Consider the following 25035-nt stretch of genomic DNA (forward strand, 5'->3'; position numbering starts at 1 on the left):
CAAGTATTCTACCCATTTGGCGTGCTTATGGTTTAACTTGTGCTACTGCATTACATACTGTAATGCCGAATTATCAGAAAATAATACGAACTCATTGCCCAGTAGGTAGTGCCTCCAATGTTTTAAAGCTTGGACCACGGCATAAAATTCCTTGTCATACAAGGAGTATTTCTGTCGGCTCTCATTTAGTTTTTCACTAAAGAATGCCACTGGTCTGTCTTCCTAACTCAGCACAGCGCCAATAGCTGTTCCACTTGCGTCACACCAAACTTGAAAGAGTTTATTAAAATCAGGCAGCCTCAAGATTGGCCTCTCCGTGATCTTCCGCCTCAAAAGCTGAAAACTGTCTTCTGCCACCATGTTCCAACAAAAAGGTTGACTTGCCTTTTTGATGGTCTCTAGCATTGGTGAACAGATTTCACTAGAATATATAATAGATTTCCGATAAAAACTTGCCAGTCCGTGAAAACTACATACCTCAAATAAGCTCTTCGATGATGGCCAATTTATAATTGCTGCAATCTTTTTGGGGTCCATCTTCAATTCATTTTCTGCAACTACAAACCCCAAATAGACCAGCTCCTTCTGCAGGACAGTGCATTTCTTTAAGTTTATCAGAAGTTTGTTCTGCTGTAACTTCTCTAACACCCTTCGAACATGTTGAAGATGCTCTCCTTTCGTTCTGCTGAAAATTAAGATATCATCAAGGTAAACTATCATGAACTTGCCAATAAATTCATTTAACATCTCATTCATTAACCTCATAAAGGTACTAGGAGCATTGCTTAATCCAAATGGCATGGCCAGCCATTCGTACAGCCCTTCATTAGTCTTGAAAGTTGTCTTCCACTCATCTCCTTCTCTAATCCTGATCTAATGATAACCACTCTTCAGATCAATCTTCATAAAATAAGCTTCTCCGCTAAGACAATCCATGATGTCGTCCATTATGGGTAAGGGAAATCTACATCGAATAGTGATTTTATTAATAGCCCGCGAATCTGTACACATTCGCCATTCTCCACCCTTCTTAGGTGCGAGTACTATTGGTACTGCACAAGGGCTCAAATTTTCTCTGATCAGTCCCTTATCCAGCAACTCCTGCACTTGTTTACGAATCTCTTCGTTGTCTTTCAGACTCATTCTATACGCTGCCTTGTTCGGCAGGCTTGCTCCAGGTATAAAATAAATATGATGGCTAATACTCCTCTTGGGAGGCAACTTATCTGGTAGATCGTCAACTACAATGTCTTGAAATTCTTTTAACAACTCCCGAATTTCTGTAGGCAATTCTGACATTTCTGTGTTCAACAACATCGATTTTGTCCTCCTTACAATCACATAATTTACCTCATTTTCCTCAATATGCTTCAAAAATTGTTTTCCTCCTATTAACAATGCTTTTTTTCCACTTGGTTCTGCTTCATCCTCCTCTTTGATGGGTACAAGCATATGTTTGATTCCATCTTTCACAAATTTATAAAAATTAGTCTTCCCATCGTGCGTCACCTTCCGATCCTACTGCCACGGTCTCCCTAGCAGTATATGGCACACGTCCATTGGCATAATATCGTAGACCACCGTGTCTTGGTATTTGCCAATGTGAAATTCAACCACACACTGTTCATCAACTAATAGCTGGTGGCCTTTCTGTAGCCACTACACCTTGTAAGGTGTGCGATGTTTAAGCTGCTTCAATCCCAGCTTTTCCACCATTTAGGTGGCAACTAAATTGTTTGTACTTCCGCTGTTGATAATCAATTTACAACACTTTCCATGTGATTTTCAAACTTTTCGAAACAGCGCCTTTCGCTGGGTCTGTTCAGCCATCTCCTTGGCTGGCTTCAACAACACTTTGTTCAAAATTAAAGCCTCTCCTGTTTCTGCCACGTTTTCTATCTCCCAAGGCTGTGCTTCAGCTTCCTCACGTTGCGCAACAAATGCTCCCCTCTGGCTAGTGTGCTCAGCTTCCAAGCATTCGAAGGATTAGTGCCCCCACTTATGGCACCTGTAGCACTGGACATTAGTCCCCCTTTCGCGACCATTTCCTCTTCCATGCTAATATGGCCGACATCCTCTAGTGCTATCTCCCTTCTCTGTTGTCCCTGAAGCTCTGGAACTACTGCCTTCTTCATTGTTAGTGGCAGTTCTCCCTCTGCCGTAGGACTATCCTCGTCCTCTGCCATTTCCTCTCCATCTCCTGTTGCTCCATTTTCTGTTAATTTTCTCTTCAACCTTTACAGCACTCTGAAAGGCCTCTTCTATATTTCGGGGAGAGAGAATACTGATCTCGTCCAATATTTCCAACCTCAAGCCATTCACGTACCTCGCTATCTTTTCTCGAGTATCATCCGCATAACCAGCACGTAAATTTACTCGATAAAACTCCTCTGTGTACTCCTTTACAGTCATACATTTCTGCCTTAAATTATGTACTCGTCGATAAAGTTCAACCTGGTAGTCTTTAGGCAAAGATCTGCCCTTCAGTTTTGCCACCATCCTTGGCAACTTTCTTATTGGCAACTTGTTCATTCGTCTCCTGTCCGCTTGGAAACTATCCCACAATAAGGCAGCGTGTCCTTTTAACTTAGTCGCAGCAAATCTAACTCTTTTTTCCTCACCGATCTCCTCATTTTCAAAATACTTGTCTAACTCACTTACCCAATCTAGCAAAACATCAACGGACATACTGCCATCATAGTTAGGGATCTCAGGTTTGGGTTTTCTGTTAGCTAACAGTACAGATCTCAACAGTCTTAACTCCCGGGCTTCTTCCTCTAACCCATTTGTAGCAGTTGCTGCCTCGTCTTCACTATCATCCCCAAGTTTCGGGTCTCTTCGCCTACCTGCCTCTACTGCTTCCAAGTGAGCAGTAAGGATTCTCAATTGTTCTCTCAAGCCCTCGTCTGCTGCTCTGCGTGCACCTCTTCCTCATCCTCGTCTTTCTACTTCCATCTTCCCATGTTTCCTTAAAATGCTACTCTTATACCACTTGATGGGGCCATCCCACGTGGTCCCGCCGTCAATACGCTGATGTGTTATGTGACCGTAATGAATATAATAATAAAATGGATTTTTGGATATTTATGTTGGTTGATTTGTAATCTGCGTTGTATTGATTTTGGGTTACGGTGATTTGTACCCTGGTGGCTTACCTGTTGAAAACTTGTCTCTCCTCGAGATTCTATGAACCCGCCCTGGTTTGGGGTTTTTACTCCTTCGCGCCCATTTGTTTCTCATTGTTTCTCCCGGTCATTTGCTCTGCGAGATCTGTAACTTCGGTGGTTTTGGTTGTGGTTTTTTGAGGCTTGTCTGCCCAGTTTGCTGGTTGTGAGCTCCTGGTTGCCCTTTCGACTTCGGTCATTTACCTCTCGGCCTGGGATGCTTCTGCTCTTCCCGTGATTTATTAAGGTTCTGGTAAGTTTCGCATGGCTCTGTTCCTCGGCTTGCATGTTGGTTGTTACTATGAATTGGGGTTTTACTTTTAAGGGTCCCCGCCTTTGTGTGTTGCTATCTGTGTCTCGTGAGTGGTTACAGTTGCTCTGTTAATGGTTTCCGCCTCTGTGCATTGTTGTTTGTATCTCGTGAGGGTTTAAGTTATACGATAGCTGTGTAATGCTTGATATTTCTTTCAATACTGGTTCAGCCTTTTCCACAGACTTCGGCAATCCGGTAGCGGCGTTCTCCATTGGGTTCTCTCCCAACTTGTCTAGTAAGTCTTTGTTTTATGGCGGATATTTGCAGTCCTCCTTTACCTGTATCTGATGTCTTGGCTCCTTCGTGAGTAGGAGGGTCACCTCGTGGTCGAATGGTGGCTATGGTTCGCCAGACAGGTATGGTGCCATTATGGTTCGCTTCTCGTTCTCTTCAGTTTCTTTTTAACTTTGTTGGTACTGTTACATGGAGACTAACCACTCTTGGTCGCTCTCTTGCAAGTGAGACCGTTCGAGGGTTTCGGTGTTTGAGCTCTCAACTGTTCGGGCAAACACGGGTAGCTTCTCTGTTGTTTGGTAGCTTGATTGTAGGGGTGTTTCGACTTTATTGGTTGAACTTTATTTGTTGGCCTTAGGCTGCTCTTTGTCTGTACTTAGCTTTCTTTCGTCGCTAGGCACGACGTTGGCTGTTGTTCTGGGTCATACAGGAATTGGCTTCTTGTTTGCTGTTAGGGTTGATTACCCACGACTTTGAATTGAGTCCAGTCTTCTACTTTGGACAGTATGTAAATGTATGATGAATTTGGGTGACTGTATTATTATAACCATATGAATTTAATGATGGAATAGATTAGACTTGCGTTTGTAATTTTCACATACCTGTTATGAGGTCTTTTAATTATCTGGTTATATTGATTCGTGTTGTTACTTGTCGTCTAACTGGTTTATCTTCCTCTCTGGGACCAAAACCTGTAGCAGTACATTCGACAATATTCATATAATAAATTATTAGCAAAGTTATACAACCACTGAGGACACTGTAGGATTGTGTGTGCACAGAATGTTTATATTACTCTCTCTGTTTATTTTCATACACAGTCGAACCCTGTAATGGGCTTGTTTCTCTCGTTTAGTAGCATTGTTTTCAAACGGTTTTATAACTGCTGTTAGTTTGTGTTGTTGGTTACATCAGTTGTATCTTATGTGGAACTTCTTCATAGCTGGCTAGCACATTTTCTTTTCATGCTTTTAAAACAGTAATAACTATTTGGAAACATATGATTCTAACTAATTACTACTGCTCCTAATTAGAAGTCATATGATTCTAACTAATTACTACTGCTCCTAATTAGAAGTCATTACATTATTCTTAGGCAACTTAAAAGTAAAATAAAATTAAGACAGATATACTATCCATCCAGCGAACTGTGTTATGTGTCCTTTTCAGAAACCATGTCAACCGTCCTTTTCAGAAACCATGTCAACCTTGCTTCTGTCTTTGCCCTGTTAGCCTGCATCACAATGGGCCAATATCATAGCTTATCACTACCAATACCCAAAAATCATAACTCATTTCAAAAAAATATTATAAATATTTTATTTCAATTTATTATTTCAATTTAATTTTATAACAAATTTTAAATGAAAACTTAACACTTACAATAAACATACAATATAACATGATTCTTAACCATCTTTACTAACCCATCATTTTACGATTCATAATATTAACTTGTAAATAGGCTTTGTTACTATACCATGGGCCAATACCATAGCTTGTCAATACCACTTGTCCAAAAACCATAACTCATTTCAAAATCAAAATATTTAAAAATATTTAATTACGATGCATAATATTAACTTGTAAATAGGCTTTGTTACTATACCATTGGCCAATACCATAGCTTATCAATACCACTTGTCCAAAAACCATAACTCATTTCAAAATCAAAATATTAAAAAATATTTAATTTTGTTTTTTTTATAACATTTTTAAAATAAAATCTTAAAGGAAAAAGCTACGCGAATATGTTGTAATGATGTAAATGTTTTTAAAGATTTGCATGTGTGCTCAATTAAAAATAATGAAAGGTTAAATGTAATTGCATAGAGTGTCACTGTCCAACCTAGTATGTAGAGATGTTGTCATGTCATGTAATCATCAAAATAAAATAATAATTATAACTATCAATAAAACACTTTGAATTAGTCAAATTATATAAAACAAAAAATTAAATTAAATTAATAATTGTAACCAACATAGATCCATATTAATGTCTCATCTACCAAGCACCCAAAGGGATCAAATCTATTGAGTTTAAACCTCTTTTATAGAAAGAAGATATTTGATCTCTTTTGGGGCTTGGTAGATCTGGAGCTAAGATAAATCTCTCTAGGGGCTTGGTAGATCAGGAGCTAAGATGAATCTACCCTGGTGTGTAGTATAATATTGATCGTGTAGGTGTTAAATGTAGATAATTTTTAAATTCAAATTTTTTTTTTTTTTAATTATTTAATTATTTATTTATTTATATTGTAATTTTTTTGTTAATAAAATGATGAACAATTTTTATTATAAAATAAAGTCATAATATACATCTAATATCGCATATAAATAGTAGTTAGAAAGTAACATCCATTTTAATATATAAATTAAAATAATTATTTGGTAACATATTTAAAATTAATTAATAAGCCCATAAAAATTTAGTATTTATAATATAATAAGAGCCTTAACCATGAATATTCAACCCCTTTTACCATGGATATTATCGACTTCTAAATATGATTTCTTAAAATATCATTGCTCAGTACCATGGCTACTAGATACCCAAAAAACCTAACTTATTTAAAAAAGATTATTATAAATATTTTATTTCAATTTAATTTTATAGCAATTTTAAAACTAAAACTTAATACTTACAATAAACATAGAATATAACAATATTCTTAACCCTGTATATTAACCCCCATTTTACGATGGTGTTAACTTGTAAATATATTTTGCTACAATACCATGGGCCAATTCATGGCTTATCAATACCACTTTCCAAAAAACCATAACTCATTTAGAAATCAAAATGTTTAAAAATATTTAATTTTAATGTTATTTTATAACATTTTTAAAATTAAATCTAAAAAAGAGCTATCGATAGATGTTGTAGTGGGGTAAATGTTTGTAAACATTTGCATGTGTGCTCAACTAAAAGTAATAAATGGTTAAAAACACTTGCATAGAGAGCCACTCTCCAACCTAGTATGTAGAGATTTGTAGTGTCCTCTAAACATAAAAATGAAAATAATAATGATAATTATCAATAAAATACTTTGAATTGGTCAAATTACATAAAACTGAAAGTAAAATATAATTAATAATTATAATTATAATTACGTCATAAGGCCTTCCTCTGGGAAAAACTTGTTGGCATTATGACTCAGGTTTGGTGCTATGGCACAGGTGTTGTCCTTGATGGAAACTCACTCAAGTGGCAAATCACTGTTCAGGCTCTCAAAATGATATAAAATGACATACTGGTAGGTTCTCCGAACAAAAGGTGCGGACGTCAATTTCACTCACTTCAATGTAGAAAAGTGTGCGCACGTGGGAAATTTTATGATTGATCCATGGTATTTAGTCCGCAGTTTTTGATCCTATGGTTTTGGTCCATGGTATTGTATTCAAAAGAGTTGATCCCAAGTATTGAGTCCTTGGTATTGTTTCTCAATGGTTTTGGTCCATGGTTTGAGAAAAGCCTAGACTATAAAAAGGGAAGGAGATCATTTGGCCCACACACTTGTGAGTATTGAATATCTTAAGACCTGAAATTTTGGTGATTGGTTTGTGAAGCTAGATGTTAATCAAGGAGGAAATCGTGAATTATAAGGTGGATCTACTGATAAGTTGAGGTCTCTTTGGTGCATGATCACATTTGTGAATTCGACAGACTGGGGTACAATTAAGGACTGATAAAGTGTTTATATCTGGAGGTCCGCAGGCAAGATACGACTCAGGTGCGAAGGTGCACAGTCTAGTAGACAGCACATGTGCAGAGGTCCATAGTCCAATAGATGGCGCTGCTACGGAGGTCTGTAGTCCAGTAGACGGTGCAGGTGCGGAGGTCCGCAATCCAGTAGACAGCGCAGGTGCGGAGGTACGTAGCCCAGTAGACGAATCAGGTGCGGAGGTGCGTAGTCCAATAGACAGATCAGGTGCGGAGGTGCGCAGTCTAGTAGACGAATCAGGTGCAGAGCTGCGCAGGCTAGACACAACAGAAGTGCGGATATTCACAGGTTTCTATTAGTGAAGTTGCAGACTTTTCTTGAAATATTTGTTTGCTGCCTTTTGACTATTGTTGTAGAGTTCTGGGTTTAGATTACTCGTATTGCTTTTCAGGTTACTGCATTCTAAGAAGCTATTGGTTGATTTATTAGTTTATTGTAAAATGAGATTGGTTGATTCACATGTACTTGATTATTATTTGATGTTCATGGATCCAGTTTGAAAATTGATGAAAAGTGGTCCATGGAAGAAAAGAAGTAGGTGAGCACCTACGTACTAGTACCTCAGCTAGTACAAGAGCTAAGGGGGTTGTATCTCCCTTCCAGGAGAGTCTGGAAAATGAGAGAGGCTTGTAGCTCTCTACAGGTTGTAGCCTGCGTACTGGTAAAGGACTGCACCAGTACAAAATCATTGCAAAATAAGTTTCTAATTGAAAGAAGATAGAGACACATTGCAGCAGGTGGTTTTCACCCACATTAGGTTTCCGCCTTATATTTGGTGTTCTTTGGTGTGACTTTTTGTTTTTCTTGTTCCTGTTCATTATTATATGGTACTGAAATTCAAATTAATGGTCAACATCTGAAGAATAAATTAAATTATAAATCTATAGGGAATATTGAAAAGAATTTGATAATACTGATTCAAACCCCCCCCTCTCAGTATTATTTCCAATAATTGGAATCAGAGCAGGTCCTTTTGAAGAAGCATAATCACTTGAAGGAAGATCCATCATCATGAGCAACTATGAGAGAGAAGCATCTATCAGGCCACCAATTTCTTATGAGACCAAATTCTTCTATTAGAAGGTAAGAGTCACAACCTATCTTCAATCTCTTGGTACAGAAGTGTGGGATATCATAGATATAGGGTACACTTTTCCATCCACAACTCCTACAGATTCGGCTGGTAAGAAGCAATATGAAACAAATGCAAAAGCTATCAATACTCTATTAGGATGTCTATCTCAATTAGAATTCATCAAGGTTATGCAGTATAAATATGCAAAAGAAATATGGGACAAGATTGTTCTGAGCTATGAAGGAGATGAACAGGTAAAACGAGCAAAACATCAAACCCTTAGAATTCAGTATGAAAATCTCATAATGCACAATGAAGAAAGTGTGGCTAACTATTTCCTTCGTGTAGATGAGATTATTAATTGTATGAAAAGCTTGGGTGAAGAAATAAAAGAGGTTGTTGTGGTTGAAAAAGTTCTAAGATCTTTTTCCCCTAAGTTTGAATCAAAAGTTTCTGCAATAGAAGAAAAGGAGAATCTACGGAACCTTACCATGTCACAGCTGCACGGAATTTTAACTGCTTACGAAATGAGGAAAGGAGGACCATCAGACACAAGAGAAGCTGCATTCAAGGCTTCAGGCAAAGGAGATTACTATGAGTGAGGACATCTATCAGAAGAAGAAGAATCAAATTTTGTCAAGAACCTTCAACGAGGTGCTGGAAGATTCAAAGGTAAGTTACGTTTCAAATGCTTTGCTTGTGGAAGAGTCGGTCACTATGTTGCAAAGTGTCCACATAAAGATAAGCTTCATAAAGGTAAGGAACCTACTAGATGGAACAAGAAACAAAATGTAAATAAGAAAAACTATTACACTCATGAGGACAGTGATGGAATTTCAAATAGTGATGAAGAAGAACAAGGTAACAATTATAGACTTTTAATGGCTTTTGAAGATGATGATTTCATGGATGCTATAGATGAAGAAGGTTTGTTGAAGATATTTCTAAACTCAAAATTTTTTTAGAAGAGAAAAATATGATTATTGATACTCTGCAATTCCAACTGGCCAAAAAAAGAAAAACTTCATGAAAAGTTAGAATGTGAAATTGTTGGTCTTAGAAAAGAGATTGAGAAAACAAAAGCTCTTAATCTTAGATTTTTGAAAGGATCTGAAACTCTGGATGAGATTATCAATGTGCCACGTTCTCCACTAATCAAGATAGGTCTCGGATATAATGAAGAAGCATCTCAAGCATCCGCCTCCAAAAGTTATCTTGATGTAGCTAGGAGGAGCGAGCAAAGGCCTAATAGAAATCATCACGTAAATCAGGGACAGTTTACCTCAAGAATGAACAAAGACTATTAGGTAAATCGGGGGCAATCTACTTTAAGGACAAATAGAAGCTACAACCAGCCTCAAGTAAAACCTTCTCAATTTGCCTCAAGAGTGGATGTCAATATAAACTACAATCATTTGGCTGGTAGATTTGATAATCACAGGAGTTTCTTCAATGGCCAATGTTTATCTTGTCATAACTTTGGCCACAAAGAAGCCCAATGTGTTGCCTATAAGACAATCATGACTAGAGAAGCTCAAAAACAAAGGAGTATGACTGGGATCGTGAAAAGAACATACAATAAATTTTTTGCTCTTGAAAATGAAATAGAATGCTCTATTTGTAACAACTTCGGTCATGAAGATTCTGAATGCAGGAGAAAGTTTCGGCAGACAACTCAGAAGGAGCAAGTTTCAAGTGTCAAAACATGGAGAATGAAGGAACCACAACCAGAGAGATGTGGTATAGCTTTATATGCAGAAGGGAAAGAAAATAAATGGTACATCGACAGTGGCTATTTGAAACACATGATGGGTGATAAAGAAAAACTTCAATCATATAGTGCCTTAGAGAAGGAGAAGAAGGTCTTTTTTGGAAATGACACCCCTACTCTCATAAAAGGTAAAGGTTTTGTTCAGTTAAAAGAAAAGGTCAAAGCTGGAAACGTCATGTATGTTGATGGCTTAAAGCATAATCTGTTGAGCGTCAGTCAGATGTGCGATCAAGGAACTGAGGTAATATTTCGATCAAATGGATGTAGTGTTCATGATCTTGATACAGGAAAAACAGTGATCAAAGGAATAAGAACTCCAAATAATTTATACATATTCAAAGAAGGACAACATCAACGTTATCTAAGTAAGAATGATGAACACTCGCTATGGCACAAAAGATTGGGGCATCTAAGCTTCTCACAAATAAGGAAAGCATGCAAATACCAGGCAATTTGTGGTCTTCCGGACATCAAATTTCCATACAATACAATATGCAAATCATGTCAGTTTCGTAAGAAAACCAGAACTAACTTCCCTGAGAAGGAAGGATCAGCTAGCAGGCCACTTGAACTAGTCCATATGGATGTATGTGGTCCATCTAGGAAAAGATCACCTCGAGGAGAAGAATATTTTATATTATTCATTGACGACTTTTCCAGGATGTGTTGGATAGGACTTATGAAGGAAAAAGACGAAGCCTTTGAAATGCTCAAATCATTCAAAGCCTTAGTGGAGAATGAATGAGATCACAAAATCAAATGCCTCAGGTCTGATAGAGATGGGGAGTTTACCTCGAATGAATTTTTCGACTTTTGTGAAGAACATGGAATAAGAAGGGAATTCTCTATAGCTAGGACTCCTCAGCAAAATGGAGTAGTAGAAAGGATGAACATAACGGTTCAACAAATGGCTCATGCTATACTTGATGAGTCTGGAACTCCCGCAACCTTATGGGGTGAAGCTGCATTTGTTGTAGTTGTTATTCTCAACAAGACAAATATCCAGGTTAACAACACTCAAACTCGTCATGAGCTCTTGTATGGTGAGACTCCTTGGGTAAAACATTTCAAAAATTTTGGAAACAAATGCTATATTAAAAATAATGATGAAAATCTTGGCAAGTTTGAACCTCAAGCTCCTAATTTACTTATTTATTGTTTATAATTTTATTATTTTCTGTTTTTGAGTTTTTTTCCCGGTATATTCTTGGTCAAATTTGCTAGAAATTTAAAATGCATTTTAAATAACAATTTTTTTTTTTAAAATTGAAAATTTATTTCACAAAATTTCTAAAGAAAAACTTCAAAATGAAAAATAATTAGAAAGAAATGTTTAAATTAACATTCAAAATCAGAAAATATGCATTTAATACACAAGACATTGCAAGTAAGAAATAAATTTAAATCCTACATTACAGTTTTTTTTTTTGGCTTCAAAGTATTTTCTAGGTTGTTTTGAAGGGTCGTTTTGATATTTTTCTAGGTTGGTTTCATGGATTTTGAATTTTTTTTCAAGAGTTTTTCTTCATGGTTTTCTAGGTTGGTTTTGTGATTTTCTAAGGGTTTTTCAAAGTTTTTTGTGGTTTGGTCTTTTTAATATTTTTCTAGGTTGGTTTCGTGGCTTTTGAATTTGTTTTCAAAAGTTTTTTTTCATGGTTTTCTAGGTTGGTTTTGTGATTTTCTAAGGGTTTTTCACGGTTTTTTCAAGGTTTTTTTGTGGTTTTCATAGTTTTTGTATGGTTCTTTTTTTAATTAATTAGTTTTCATGGTTTTTGTACATGGTTGTTTTTTTTTTGAATTAAATTGTTACATTTTGCGAAAAAATAAAATAAATACGAAAGAGAAAATATATAGTACCTATCTTTTTTTGAGCCTCTCCCATGTTCGGGAGGTTTGTTTGACCTCTCCATTACTCGATCAATCTCTAATAACCTTAGTCAAGCTACTCTTAAACTATTGGCCGCACTCCCATGTTATGTATAAATGGCACGCACAAACCACGAGAGCGGTATATATTAAAAAAAGGGCTCAATTAAGCCATATGGCTCGATCAAGGCTTAATGCTTGATCCACGCTTATAGCTTGATCAATCCATAAATCTCGATCAAGTGCTATAGCTCGATCGAGTTTTATAGCTTGATCAAGGGTTAGTTTTTAAGGCTTGATCGAGCTACCATTTTAGCGCACAAGGAGCTCAATCGAGCCCTTAAAAATTACTCGATTAGGCACTTAAATGGCTCAATCAAGCTATTGATTTTTCGACCCAAACTTGCCCTCTTTTGCCAAAAAGTGTAACCGAGCTCCATTGTTTTTCCCCTTAGAAAACTACTAGATAAGTATGTTAGGGCTCTAGTGCTTGAATTTTCCATACATATAGCCTACTCGCAAGACACTCCACACTCGATCCCTCAAAATTTTAAAAGATGGTTATTCAGTTCACTTAATCTCGAAAGAAGTTTGGTGCTTTTAAAATAAATTTTACAAGCCATACCATTGTGCCAACTAAAAATAATGGAAAATCATAATGTTATTCTATGAGCTATCAAGACTCTGTATATAAATTCTCTCTACAAGGGAAATAAGAAAGACAGAAAATGGTCATTAGTTGCATTGGAGAAACTTTGCCTCTATGATAGGTGGCTTAGGTATCTAGGACCCGAAAACTCTAAGTAGGATGATGGGGGTGAAACTATGGCAAACATGGATCCAAGGTGTGCCAAAATTATGGAAGAAAATATAGAATAAAATATATAGCCACCATACCTCTCAATTGGCTAAGTTATGAAACCTATAACTCTCTCAAGGATCATTAATATAGAATATGGCAAGACACAGTAAGAGCCTAGTTCAAGACCATGCATTCTCAGAAATTAGGGAGAGTCAAATGACTCTCTTTTGGAGAGACACTTGGAAAAAAATGACTATATTAGGACACTCTGAAGAGCTCCAAGAACTAGAGAATTACACAATAACACAACAAGAAAGCACAAAGTCATAATTTTGGAAAGCACTAAAGTGTTCAACTTACTTTTAGGTTAGCTCAAAACGTTCGACACTTCTTGGCATGTTTGGTCATCCCATTTAAATGAGTATTAAATAATTAATTATATTGAATTAAATATTATTGGGTCGATAGGGGCTCAATAGCTCAGTATGATAGAGATGTAAAGTAATGTTTAACATTTTGATTAAGTCAAATTACATAAAAATAAAATAAAATGATGTGACCTAATATAAACTTTTTAAGTCAGTCAAAATAAAATATAAAATTAAAAACAAAAAAAATTTCTATAAAAAAAATTTACCCATGGTATTGACACAGTTTTAAAAGTTCATGGTATTGACCCATAGTATTCATGTGCAATGTAGCCTATTTAAAGAGTGAAATTAAACCATATCAGATACACCCCAAGGGATCAAATCTTTTGAGACGCAAACTTCTTTAAGGTTGAAAAGAGATTTGATCCCTCTCTGCCTTTGATAAATTTGTGGCTGCTTATATTATTGGTAGTTTGCTTGCAATTGCTTTTTTTTAGATAGTGAATTTGGGTTTTGAAAATTTACAAGTTTTTTACATGTTTGCATGATCTCTAGCCCAGAGTTTGTTTTTTTTTAACAGATTTGCATAGTTGACTATAGGGTATGAGAATGACTTCTGCGACCTTTCATAATAAAGCTCCAAAGCCAAAACAAGGTATCCTGGGAGAGATGGCCCATTTTGTTTAATTCCCTACATTAAACACTGTAATGACCTTGGTAACTTGTAAATCTGGATAATTACTGTGGTAAAAAGTGTTGAGTGGTTACTCATGACTTGGAATGATATTATTAATAAAGAAAGTTAATATTTAAATTATTTTTAAATTACATGGATATGTTCTTGAAAATGCTGGCAGCCTCCTGAAGGAGGATTTCTATTTTTAGTGAATCAGTTATAAAACTGATGCAACTGCTTCTCACCCAGGGAAAAAGTCCTGGGAAGGAAAAGTCTCTGGGTTGTTGATGAACAAGTAGAGAGAAGAATTCCAAGAGAGTAGAGTGAGAAAAAGAGGTTAAGTCTGGTGATGACCAGATAACCTAGCACAGTGGTGCAAGGGTCTTGTTGAGGGCTGCAGGCCTGCAAGACGGCTCGAGGGGAGAATCCAACAACAGTGGATCTCAAGGTTGGGAGGATAAGAGCAAAAACATTGCAGGTGACTTCTGTGAATAAGAACATCAGTAGCGGGATTAACCAGGTACACATATTCTAATCCAATTACTGATTAGGAATAAGTATTAAGGTGTACAAAAGATTCATAATGAACAAGTACAGGTATTGAAGCGTACAGGTAGAGCAGAAGTTGTATTATTTCCTTAAGTTATAGTGATGGGTAACTAGGTAATGCTTACAGTCTTTAAACTGTTGTGAATGAAAAGTGTAACTGTAGCGGCCACTGTAAACTGTATTTATTTAAGGGTTACATAGTTATTCTGCGCTCAGAATAGAGACAATCTGAGAGCTGTTGGGGTAGTTTGGGAGACTGTGTCAATTAACAAGTAAGGAAACCTGAGTATCAACCGAATAGAAAACCTTAAAGAACACAGACTTGGAGGGAAGGGTCTGGAAATACTGGAAGAAATAAGCAAGTTAACTACAGTAATCTAGCACAGACTCGATGCTTGCAAGTAAGCAACATCATTATACAAACTCGTGTATAACTGCGAATTAAACTGTATAGAAATATTCATTATGATAACACTGTGTAAAGCTAAATAGAAAGATGTGAACGAGATGTGATGTATACGAACAGTAAAGTATGAGCCAACGCTGCCGGAGCAGAAATATCATGTTCTACTAGCAACTATATAAACTATCCTGTAAAACTAACAACTGTGTAGTGGAATATTACTCTGGAATGATGCCGTGAAAAGAAGCATCATATAGATCAAACAGTGGTGCTCGCCAAAACGTAACCATAGAAACAGAATAAGTTACAAGCACATATAACAGAGTCAAGTACCTGAACATATTGTATAACGAAACCCTCACATAATGTTGAACTAAGGCAGCACAGTAAGTACATAATGGATTAATAACTATGTGCTAACCCAGCAGTGGGTTACCATATCAGATGTTCGCGGAAGGGCGGCCTCTGCACCCATATAACGAGTACAAGGCTCACCCAAATCGCATGTATATATATATATCAAGACTATGAACAGATCATGTTAATATAAAGACTGTGAACAGAACATGTTAAATATAAAGACGGTGAACCGAGCATGCATATATATATAAAGAATAGGAACAGGTATTCGAAGAAATATTGCATGTGAAACCCTCAATGGGTAAACCATAGTAAGCCGTAAGACAACGAACCACAAAAACTATGTAGTCATGGATTAGATAGAAAACGAACAAACAGCGAGGCACGATACATATAAACCTCATTTACACCGGCAATGCAAGAACGAAATGATATTTAGCCTCTATTGATAGAATATGTGAATAGAAACTGTATTTATTAAGAAACTGTGGAAACACCCCTGTAGCCGTGAGAGGTCCTGGCAGGGTAAAATGCGGAAGCCGCAAGTAATACAACTATTAAATAACAGAACTACATATAAAATTACATCTCTGTCAACGGCTCGGAAGAGCGTTCAGATATACAAACATTAACAGTCGAACTTGAGACCCTAACTGTTCAATACATAGACACATAAATGAAGGGCGTAACGCCATAACCCTAAGGTCTCATGCGGATCAAACAGGCATAAAGAGACCGCCTGCTAAGCGCACAAGAGGTTGGACATGGTGTTGGACCTGAGACATTAGGCATAAAACACAAGCCATGTCTCAGCCAGAGTCATCGCACATCAACACAGTAAAACCGTAACAAAGATAAAGTATATAGTGGAGTAAGCTTACCTGTAAATGCGCGTTATCCAAACCCTCCGGCACGCTGTGGAGACCATCTATGGACAGCATCCGACCTGTGTACATCCGTCTGTCAACAAAGACCACAGTCAGGGTATGACGAGGGTTCCAAGCTTATATAAAAAACTGACTGGTTAGCTATGAAACTTAAACATCAAATAGTCAGTGGAGTGAACCTTTACCTGGCAGGAGGATGCAAACCGGAGGAGTTGCAGAGGAACTTGACGAAGGACTGGAGGAGCTCAGCTGCTGCAATGGGCGCAAATGAACCCAGTCGATGATCCCGGTGGTTAAATATGGATCGACAAACCCTAAACAAAGCTGAGCCGTCCGATGATAAGGAGGGATCACCATCGTTGATGTTGGCGGGATGGATTGGCGCGAACCCCAGAGCAGGTCAACCCTCCACGAGACACGTGAAAGCACGTGAAGATGAGCCATCTGGCCACGGAGAGGGGTGAGTTGGCTCCTTCGTATTCCATGTGGCGCTTCACATTTATATCACAGAGGTATGACAGCTCATGGCCCGCAAACAAACGTATATTGCATCAAACCTTAGTAAAGCGGAAAAAACCCATAATCTATGGGTATGATAAATATTAAGGTCTTAAACATAGATTTCCCACCTTGGGTTTGAACCAGATGTTAAATCAATTGCCATGTATATACCTGTAGATACTGCGTGAAGGTCTGGCGGGAATTCCCACATGGGTAAACATATAATTACGGGGTGTGGTCATAGGTGAGCCCACCATATAATTTTTTTTTTATTATTATTATTAATTATGTTAAGACAATGAGGTCGTGACAATGTGGTATCAGAGCTAGAGGTTTCAAAACTGTGGCCTCTGGAACAGCAAAGATTATCTTACAATGTATATATAAAAACAATGCAGCTAATTGCCTTTCTTGTGTACCAATTAGGAGAACCATACAGAGACAGCTACCTGCTAGCAGCTAATAGCAAGATGGAGGAAATGCTGGGAGCTGGCGGCATCCCTCAAGAAAATGCTGAGCTGTGGGTACAACTTGGTGCTGAGACACGTAGTACCAATCTGGCAATACTGCAAACTGTCCAGGAGCTGAAAGGTGAGATGGCGCGTCTGCGAGAGGACAATGCGCGATTAACAATGGAACAAGAAATAATACTGAAAATCTTGTCAGATAAACAAAATCCACCCTTAGCCAACCCCAGTGCAGAACAGCAAAGGGGCACTGAGGAACTGGATTACGCACCTGAGCTTTCAGAAGAACAGGAAGACCATTCTGATAATGTGCAAGAGCAGCAAACCTCCAAGAAACAGAAAGTGGAATTACAGGGAGAATTCCGAAAAATCAAACCTCCACTTTTCGATGGAGAGCAGGAAGAAGCAGCAGAAGCCTGGTTGATTAATATTAACAAATATTTTCAACTTTACGAATATGACCAAAATCTGAAGGCGCGGCTGGCCATTTTCCAGTTGCAGGGCAAAGCCACCTTGTGGTGGGAAGAGATTAAAATTGTGAAGGGAGTAAGTGAGCAAAGCATAACCTGGGAAAAATTTCAGAAATACTTTAAGGAGAGATATTTAACTGAGCGCTTTTATGATGAGAAGGCGCAAGAATTCCATGACTTACGGCTAGGACAGCAGTCCATGGATGAATTCATAAATCGCTTCACTTCTCTGCTTCGTTATGTGCCATACATAAAAGAGGAGAAGGCCAAGGTGCAGAGGTTCGTGAGTAGCCTACCAGCTTACATAAGGGAACGGATTGAGTTTGACAACCCCCGAACTATGGATGAGGCAATTCGTAAGGCTAGAATTTGTTACCAGCAGAACAAACAAAAAGGAGACATTCCAAACAAGAGATGGAATGAAAGAAAAGGAAACAGAATTGCTGGAAATAACAATGGCAGCCGTGGAAATGGCGGTAAGAGTGCTGGAAAGGGGCAGTTTAACAGAAACACAAATAAGGGTACCTTCCGGGCTAAGCCAAGCGAGAGCAGGATCAGCGAACCACCTGCTAGATCAGAGATTGAGGGAACCAGACCTCCAGTTCAGTGTTGGGGGTTTGGAGGGCCGCATTACGTTAAGAATTGTCCACAGCGTAAAGGAACTGATGAAATATCTCAAATCCATGAAGCCTCAATTGTTGGAGATGTGGCGCGCAGCGTGCCAAGAATTAACGTAGCCTTAGAGGACCGGCAAGCGGAGTACCAGCCATCCATGGTGGAATTCGAAGGTAAGATTTCAAACCTTTCTATAGCTATACTTATTGATCCAGGAGCTACGTTAAGTTATGTTAGTCCAAAAGTAGTGGAACATTGTAAGCTATCATCGGAAAGGTTCAAAAACCCATGGTTGGTCCAGTTGGCTACGGGAGCCAAAAGACGGGTTTTAGCTAAAATTAATAACTGTTCTTTCAGCATAGATGGACAATCCATAACAACAGACCTGAATGTACTCCCATTAGGCTCTTATGACATCCTTATTGGTATGGATTGGCTGGAAAAGCACTGGTCATTGGTGAATTGCAAAACCAAGACTATATATTACAAGGATGATGTGGGGCAGCAGCAGGAATTGCAGGGAATTAAACATCATGTCCAGATTTGACCTATCACTGCGACTCAGTTAGCTAAGTGTATTAGGAAGAAATGTCAGATTTATGCCATACAAGTGGGTTATGCAAACCAGAAAGACAAGATGTCCGCATTAAGCAATATTCCAGTGGTACAGGAATTTACAGATGTGTTTCCTGAAGAGGTACTGGGACTGCCTCCAAAGAGGGACATAGACTTCACTATAGAGCTAGTACCGGGGGCAGCACCAGTATCGCGGGCACCATACCGAATGAGCGTACCAGAGCTAACAGAGTTGAAAATGTAGCTCCAAGAGCTGTTGGATAAACAGTACATTCGTCCCAGCGTATCACCCTGGGGAGCTCCGGTATTATTTGTGAAGAAGAAGGATGGAACCCTTCGCATGTGCATAGATTATCGACAACTGAATAAACTCACGGTCAAAAACAAGTACCCCTTACCCAGGATAGATGAACTCTTTGATCAAGTAAAAGGGGCCAAAGTGTTTTCCAAGATTGATCTGCGATCTGGTTATCATCAGATCAGGATTAAAGATGAGGACATCGCCAAAACTGCTTTCAGGACACACTATGGCCACTACGAATTTGTAGTGCTACCGTTTGGTTTGACTAATGCACCTGCCACCTTTATGTGTATGATGAACAGCGTGTTCCATCGGTTTTTGGACAAATTTGTGCTGATATTTATTGACGATATTCTGATATACTCTCGCTCCCAGCAAGAGCATGAAGAGCATCTTAGGCTGGTGTTACAGACTCTTCGAGAACATCAGCTATACGCTAAATTCAGAAAATGTGATTTCTTCAAGGAGGAAATTCAGTATTTGGGACACGTAATTACTAAAGAAGGAATTTCTGTAGATCCAGAGAAGATAAAAACCATTATGGAATGGCCCATACCCAAAGATGTTGCTGATATCAGGTCCTTCATGGGATTAGCTGGTTACTACCGGAGGTTTGTGGAAGGTTTCTCTAGGATAGCCTATCCTATCACCTCATTGCAGAAAAAGGGGAAAGTGTTTAGGTGGACACCGGAATGTCAGCAGAGCTTTGACCGCCTGAAGCACTTACTCACCACGGCACCCATTTTGAGTATAGCTGATCCTAACAAGGATTATGTGGTATGCACCGATGCAAGCAAGGAGGGTGTGGGAGGGGTTTTAACGCAGGAAGGAAAGGTAATAGCGTATGAGTCAAGGAAACTAAAGGAGCATGAACAAAAATATTCTGCTTATGATCTGGAATTAACAGCCGTTATTCATGCGCTGAAAATGTGGCGGCATTACCTCCTAGGGAGGAAATTTCTGCTGTTAACAGATCACCACAGCTTGACACATTATTTCAGCCAACCTATCCTGAATGCAAGGCAAGGCCGATGGGCAGATTTCCTAAGTGGGTTTGATTTCGAAATAAAACATTTAAAAGGCAAGGAAAACAGAGTGGCTGATGCATTAAGTCGGAAGGTTCACTGTTTATGTGAACTTTCAGTCAGCAAATGGCAGAGTTCGCTAATTGAGCAAATAAAAACAGTAGCTGGTCTTGACTCTGAATACCATCATTTAAAACAGCAAGTACAACAATCTGATAAGGAAAAATTACAGCAAGGATATACGCTAAATAGTGCTGGAATGATGTGTTTTAATAAGAAAATGTATGTACCTGATGTAAAAGATCTTAGAAGGCTGGTTCTGGATGAGTTTCATATCAGCCATTACACTGGTCATCCTGGGTACCAAAAGATGATCACTGCGCTTAAGAAGGAATACTATTGGCCAGGAATGAAGAAACAAGTGGTGGAGTACTTGGCACGATGTTTGGAATGCCAGCAAATAAAGGCAGAACATCAGCATCCCGCTGGACTACTACAGCCTTTGCCCATTCCGGAGTGGAAATGGGAAACCATTTCCATGGATTTCATAACAGGGTTTCCCCGAACAAAGAAAGGCAACGACTCTATCATGGTAGTGGTTGATAATTTAAGTAAAGCAGCGCACTTTATTCCTGTGCAGTCCACCTACAAGGCGGTGCAGATTGCTCATCTCTTCATGCAAAATGTGTTCCGATTGCATGGGTTACCAAAGGTAATTATATCAGATCGCGATGTGAAATTCACCTCTACCTTTTGGAGGACATTGTTTGCCGAGTTGGGTACTCAGCTGAACTTCAGCACAGCTTATCACCCGCAGACCGATGGTCAAACCGAGTGAGTGAATCAGGTGCTGGAAGATATGTTGAGAGCATATGTAATGCTGAAACCAGGTCAATGGGAAGAATATTTACATCTGGTCGAATTTGCGTATAATAACGGATATCACACTTCGACTCAGCTAAGTCCCTTTGAGGTCCTGTATGGACGAAAGTGTCGCACACCCTCAAGTTGGGGTGGACCGGAAGACAAGCTGAATTTGGGTCCGGAAATGCTTAAAGACATGGAAGCCATGGTAAGAAAGGTGCGTGCAAACTTAAAATTTGCACAAGATAGACAGAAAATCTTTGCGGACAGGAAAAGAAGATTCACGGAATACAAAGTTGGCGACCATGTGTTTGTGAGGATACAAACCAGAAGGAGCGCCCTGCAGTGGAGTGGGTGCGCCAAGCTGGCTCCTCGATACTTTGGACCTTTCCAGATCTTGGCTAGAGTTGGGCCAGTGGCCTACCAACTTGCCATGCCAAGTCACATTAGGATTCATAATGTGTTCCACGTGTCTGTCCTAAAGAAATATGTATATGATTCTAAACATGTCATTCGATGGCAAGATGTGCGGGTAAGAATTAATCTGGTTGTTTGATTAAGCAGCCTTATTTTTTAAGGAACTGATTAAAGTTATTGGTGGTTTGCAGGTCGAACCAGAAGGCGAGGTCCTGGTCGAACCACAGAGCATTCTCGACTGGAGAGAAGTGCGGCTGCGGAAACGGGTTATTACCCAAGTTAGAGTGCTGTGGCAGCACTATGGGCCTGAGGAGGCTACATGGGAAGACGAGGAAATCATTAGAAAAACTTATCCACATTTATTTAATGAGAGAAGACATCGGGACGATGTCCAATCTTAGGGGGGGAAGATGTAATGACCCTGGTAACTTGTAAATCTGGATAATTACTGTGGTAAAAAGTGTTGAGTGGTTACTCATGACTTGGAATGATATTATTAATAAAGAAAGTTAATATTTAAATTATTTTTAAATTACATGGATATGTTCTTGAAAATGTTGGCAGCCTCCTGAAGGAGGATTTCTATTTTTAGTGAATCAGTTATAAAACTGATGCAACTGCTTCTCACCCAGGGAAAAAGTCCTGGGAAGGAAAAGTCTCTGGGTTGTTGATGAACAAGCAGAGAGAAGAATTCCAAGAGAGCAGAGTGAGAAAAAGAGGTTAAGTCTGGTGATGACCAGATAACCTAGCACAGTGGTGCAAGGGTCTTGTTGAGGGCTGCAGGCCTGCAAGACGGCTCGGGGGGAGAATCCAACAGCAGTGGATCTCAAGGTTGGGAGGATAAGAGCAAAAACATTGCAGGTGACTTCTGTGAATAAGAACATCAGTAGCGGGATTAACCAGGTACGCATCTTCTAATCCAATTATTGATTAGGAATAAGTATTAAGGTGTACAAAAGATTCATAATGAACAAGTACAGGTATTGAAGCGTACAGGTAGAGCAGAAGTTGTATTATTTCCTTAAGTTATAGTGATGGGTAACTAGGTAATGCTTACAGTCTTTAAACTGTTGTGAATGAAAAGTGTAACTGTAGCGGCCACTGTAAACTGTATTTATTTAAGGGTTACATAGTTATTCTGCGCTCAGAATAGAGACAATCTGAGAGCTGTTGGGGTAGTTTGGGAGACTGTGTCAATTAACAAGTAAGGAAACCTGAGTATCAACCGAATAGAAAACCTTAAAGAACACAGACCTGGAGGGAAGGGTCTGGAAATACTGGAAGAAATAAGCAAGTTAACTACAGTAATCTAGCACAGACTCGGTGCTTGCAAGTAAGCAACATCATTATACAAACTCGTGTATAACTGCGAATTAAACTGTATAGAAATATTCATTATGATAACACTGTGTAAAGCTAAATAGAAAGATGTGAACGAGATGTGATGTATACGAACAGTAAAGTATGAGCCAACGCTGCCGGAGCAGAAATATCATGTTCTACTAGCAACTTTATAAAATATCCTGTAAAACTAACAACTGTGTAGTGGAATATTACTCTGGAACGATGCCGTGAAAAGAAGCATCATACAGATCAAACAGTGGTGCTCGCCAAAACGTAACCATAGAAACAGAATAAGTTACAAGCACATATAACAGAGTCAAGTACCTGAACATATTGTATAACGAAACCCTCACATAATGTTGAACTAAGGCAGCACAGTAAGTACATAATGGATTAATAACTATGTGTTAACCCAGCAGTGGGTTACCATATCAGATGTTCGCGGAAGGGCGGCCTCTGCACCCATATAACGAGTACAGGGCTCACTCAAATCGCATGTATATATATATATCAAGACTTTGAACAGAGCATGTTAATATAAAGACTGTGAACATAACATGTTACATATAAAGACGGTGAACCGAGCATGCATATATATATATAAAGAATAGGAACAGGTATTCGAAGAAATATTGCATGTGAAACCCTCAATGGGTAAACCATAGTAAGCCGTAAGACAACGAACCACAAAAACTATGTAGTCATGGATTAGATAGAAAACGAACAAACAGCGAGGCACGATACATATAAACCTCATTTACACCGGCAATGCAAGAACGAAATGATATTTAGCCTCTATTGATAGAATATGTGAATAGAAACTATATTTATTAAGAAACTGTGGAAACACCCCTGTAGCCGTGAGAGGTCCTGACAGGGTAAAATGCGGAAGCCGCAAGTAATACAACTATTAAATAACAGAACTACATATAACATTACATCTCTGTCAACGGCTCGGAAGAGCGTTCAGATATACAAACATTAACAGTCGAACTTGAGACCCTAACTGTTCAATACATAAACACATAAATGAAGGGCGTAACGCCATAACCCTAAGGTCTCATGCGGATCAAATAGGCATAAAGAGACCGCCTGCTAAGCGCACAAGAGGTTGGACATGGTGTTGGACCTGAGACATTAGGCATAAAACACAAGCCCTGTCTCAGCCAGAGTCATCGCACATCAACACAGTAAAACCGTAACAAAGATAAAGTATATAGTGGAGTAAGCTTACCTGTAAATGCTCGTTATCCAAACCCTCCGGCACGCTATGGAGACCATCTATGGACAGCATCCGACCTGTGTACATCCGTCTGTCAACAAAGACCACAGTCAGGGTATGACGAGGGTTCCAAGCTTATATACAAAACTGTCTGGTTAGCTATGAAACTTAAACATCAAATAGTTAGTGGAGTGAACCTTTACCTGGCAGGAGGATGCAAACCGGAGGAGTTGCAGAGGAACTTGACGAAGGAGTGGAGGAGCTCAGCTGCTGCAATGGGCGCAAATGAACCAAGTCCGATGATCCCGGTGGTTAAATATGGATCGACAAACCCTAAACAAAGCTGAGCCGTCCGATGATAAGGAGGGATCACCATCGTTGATGTTGGCGGGATGGATTGGCGCGAACCCCAGAGGTCAACCCTCCAGGAGACACGTGACAGCACGTGAAGATGAGCCATCTGGCCACGGAGAGGGGTGAGTTGGCTCCTTCGTATTCCATGTGGCGCTTCACATTTATATCACAGAGGTATGACAGCTCATGGCCCGCAAACAAACGTATATTGCATCAAACCTTAGTAAAGCGAAAAAAACCCATAATCGATGGGTATGATAAATATTAAGGTCTTAAACATAGATTGCCCACCTTGGGTTTGAACCAGATGTTAAATCAATTGCCATGTATATACCTGTAGATACTGCGTGAAGGTCTGGCGGGAATTCCCACATGGGTAAACATATATTTACGGGGTGTGGTCATAGGTGAGCCCACCATATAATTTTTTTTTATTATTATTAATTATGTTAAGACAATGAGTTCATGACAAACACCTTGAACAAACCATTGAAAGTGAGTTCTGTTCCTCATGAGAAGTGGGAATACTCTTCATGAGAATAAAAATGCAGACGATAATCATTGGTTCTCCATGTGCAACGCTGAACCCACTGTCATGATTATCGATGTCATGAGCATTGGGTTCTCCGCGTCCAATCTCTGCATTGTTGACTCAAGGTGTTCTATAAAAGCGCGGCTTTTCA

The 25035-nt window shown here is 38.8% G+C and overlaps 2 protein-coding genes and 1 long non-coding RNA gene across 3 annotated transcripts in view; 1 reads left to right on the plus strand and 2 right to left on the minus strand.

The window, feature by feature from the left end:
• The window catches only part of LOC149246903 (uncharacterized), a 32412-nt gene extending 29724 nt beyond the window's left edge, over positions 1-2688 (minus strand). Inside the window, exon 1 of the mRNA XM_089442838.1 lies at positions 2236-2688. Within this exon, the coding sequence (XP_089298964.1) occupies positions 2236-2688 (453 nt within the window). The remainder of the gene's footprint in view (positions 1-2235) is intronic.
• A 13209-nt stretch (positions 2689-15897) lies between these two features.
• On the minus strand, positions 15898-16451 carry LOC149246904 (uncharacterized). The gene is made up of 3 exons (XR_016265601.1): positions 16382-16451; positions 16191-16269; positions 15898-16085 (listed from the first exon to the last, which is right to left on the minus strand). It is a non-coding gene; the product is annotated as an uncharacterized LOC149246904 (long non-coding RNA).
• Positions 16452-17089: 638 nt separating this feature from the next.
• On the plus strand, positions 17090-20989 carry LOC149246905 (uncharacterized). Its single transcript, XM_089442847.1, has 3 exons — positions 17090-17473; positions 17564-18422; positions 20271-20989. The coding sequence occupies exons 1-3, from the start codon at positions 17090-17092 to the stop codon at positions 20987-20989; spliced, it is 1962 nt and encodes a 653-aa protein (XP_089298973.1).
• Positions 20990-25035: the final 4046 nt, after the last annotated feature.

Source organism: Pinus tabuliformis, chromosome 7 (assembly GCF_031772625.1).
Source record: "Pinus tabuliformis cultivar Carrire ecotype Pingquan chromosome 7, CPIR1, whole genome shotgun sequence".
Lineage (NCBI taxonomy): Eukaryota > Viridiplantae > Streptophyta > Pinopsida > Pinales > Pinaceae > Pinus > Pinus tabuliformis.